General features: G+C 36.2%; 1 protein-coding gene across 1 annotated transcript; it reads left to right on the top strand.

Moving 5' to 3' along the window:
* Positions 1–259: 259 nt before the first annotated feature.
* Positions 260–2,468, top strand: LOC110444338 (the record flags this gene model as incomplete). Its single annotated transcript, XM_021488721.1, has 4 exons — positions 260–402; positions 1,040–1,190; positions 1,379–1,871; positions 2,240–2,468. Coding segments are annotated over 4 exons (1,016 nt in total), but the record flags the coding sequence as incomplete, so codon positions are not given.
* Positions 2,469–2,515: the final 47 nt, after the last annotated feature.

Genomic DNA, 2,515 nt, shown 5'->3' with positions numbered 1-2,515 from the left:
TGTTTTTGCATGGTGCAAAGTTAGCTAATTTTGATGTTCAAAATCCAGTATTTGATTTTCAATATTTATGTTGTATTGAGATATTGATAATGATACATGGAATGATATGTACATGTAACAATTTGTAAAATTCACTTTTGCGTCATCTCGGAAAACACACATGTAAGGAAAAAAACCTTATATGTGCATTGGTTTGTTGTATAATGTCGCTTACCGGTAGTTAGTTTGATGATATCTACTGACTTGCTCTGATTTATAGGTTTGGAGTGATGCAGAACCTAAATGTGAAGGACTGTGGACCATCATGCTCAACGACTCAGTGTCAACCCTTAACCAAAGTGTTGAAGGATCAGGGTCTTTTTGATGTGACTATACATCAGTGTTCCACTGTTTGGAATTCATGTGAGTTGTGGTGTTACCTTAAAAATAAACCAATGCCCCCAAAAGTATGGCTTGATGTGAAACAGGATTGGATTTGTTTTTCACTTTTATATTGCATGATGTATATTTTTACATTAATAGTTAATCATGATCTGTATTACTGCTGATATACATGTACATGTAAGAATAAAAATGAGCAGTAAAATGTTTAAAATCAAGAAATAGGTACACTTTAACTAAGCACAATATTAATGTCATCTTTAAGTCCTATTATTAAATACAGACACCACTAATCCTGATGTGCCAATATCTGGCCACCATTTACCTGGTTATCCAGATATCCAGCCATCACTAATCTGGTTGTTTCACTTTCATGTCTCCACTGTATAATCTGGTTGTTTCACTTTCATGTCACCACTGTATAATCTGGTTGTCCCATCACATTATTTAGCCACTATTATTCTGGTTATACATGAACCACTTCCAAGTCGCCAATAATGCAGTTGTAATTCAAATAGAAACAGCAGATAAGCATGTGATGATTAAATGTTTTTCTTCTTGAAGAGGAAAATAAATTCTGTATCATTACATGTATTGTAATTGTGATATGCTGTATTTCTAAATGCTTCTGTGATTTACTTTTTAACTTGTCTTTCAGCTGCACAATGGAATGAAGTAGAAAAAAAAGTTGTCAGTTTTATTGAGAATAATGAGTGTTGGGATAAGTGTTTAGATTTTGCCCTTTTGCCTCTGCGTATATCTAGAGGAAAAGATGCGCAGTACACACCAAGCTATTTAACATTTGGCAGGTAATATATGCATGTATTGTACTCATTTTCAATTATGTTGTTAATTTGAATGAATAATTTTACACATCTAACTGAAACATTGATTTGAGTGAAGCACTGCCATATAATATAACTAAGTGTCTGTGATTTCTGAACCAAATATATGTGTAGCAGTTAATATTAATGAGCATTACATTTATTTACCACAGGGAATTCCGCCTGCCCCTATACCTATCACATCGAGAGGATGTCAGCTGCACAAGTGCCACACTGGACCCCCACCTGACAATAGGCCAGATGCAGTGCTCAACTGATAGACTAGTCCAACTCTACACAGAATATACCAGTGATATGGGGAAAGAAGTCACGGAACAAAACGTTGAGGTGACGGACAAAACCGACTTTAAAGTACCCACAAGCTCTAATCTGTCTGGAAAGAAACGTGGAAAAAGAAAGAGAGGCTTGCAACAAACCGACAAAGAAGTGGAAGAGAACAATGATAATAGTGATGTTGTTTACAGTACTGAGGGTTCAGAGGGTAATACAGACGTTCCTTTGTCTACAGGGCTACCCAAGGGGGCAAAAAAGCGTAAACCCAGACATTCCCAGCAGCTCAAGGATAGCAAACATATCAAAACAGAATCAGCCAAGGAGGCAGATAATGATGGAGATTTTGAAAAATATGATCAAGAAATGTGCAAGGTACTCACTAATGAAGCGGGAAACTTCCCTAAGTCAGATATTTGCCCTTAACCAGTGATATCGAAATTCATCGAGTGTTGACCTCGCCTTTCACATGTAATAACTATGTATTGTATACTGTGTATGTCATGATAATTCATCCCACAGTACCATTTTCAACATTTTGATATCAAATAATTGCACATGTGTATATTCATTCATGATATTCATTTCTATTCAACAATATATGTATATAAGGAATTTTATAGCATCATAAATACACAAATTTATGAATGTCTCATATATCACAACCAGCTCAGTTAATGTTTCATCATGCTTTAGATGTGTTATACGTATACAGAGACATTGTGACCTGTTGGACTTTTCAGATATCCTTAGATGTGTTCTATAGAAGCATTTTGACCTACTTGGAAGAACAGACGTACCCTCGTGGGAGTAGTGAACACCTGAAGCGGTCTGTCAGGAAAGCCCACACTAGTTACTCTGTAGAAGATGGAAAACTCATGTACAACATCGGATCTACTGGCAAAAAGCTAGTAATCACCACACTGAATAGCAGGATGGAACTCCTGAAGTCTGCACATATAGACTCCGAAGGTATTATAAACTGTTACTCCTATGTGTGTGTCTCTTTCCCTGCAGTG

The sequence above is a fragment of the Mizuhopecten yessoensis genome, unplaced genomic scaffold (assembly GCF_002113885.1).
Source record: "Mizuhopecten yessoensis strain PY_sf001 unplaced genomic scaffold, ASM211388v2 hete_36099350, whole genome shotgun sequence".
Lineage (NCBI taxonomy): Eukaryota > Metazoa > Mollusca > Bivalvia > Pectinida > Pectinidae > Mizuhopecten > Mizuhopecten yessoensis.
Note: the sequence above shows the minus strand (reverse complement) of the source record. Positions and strands in the feature narration are given on the sequence as shown.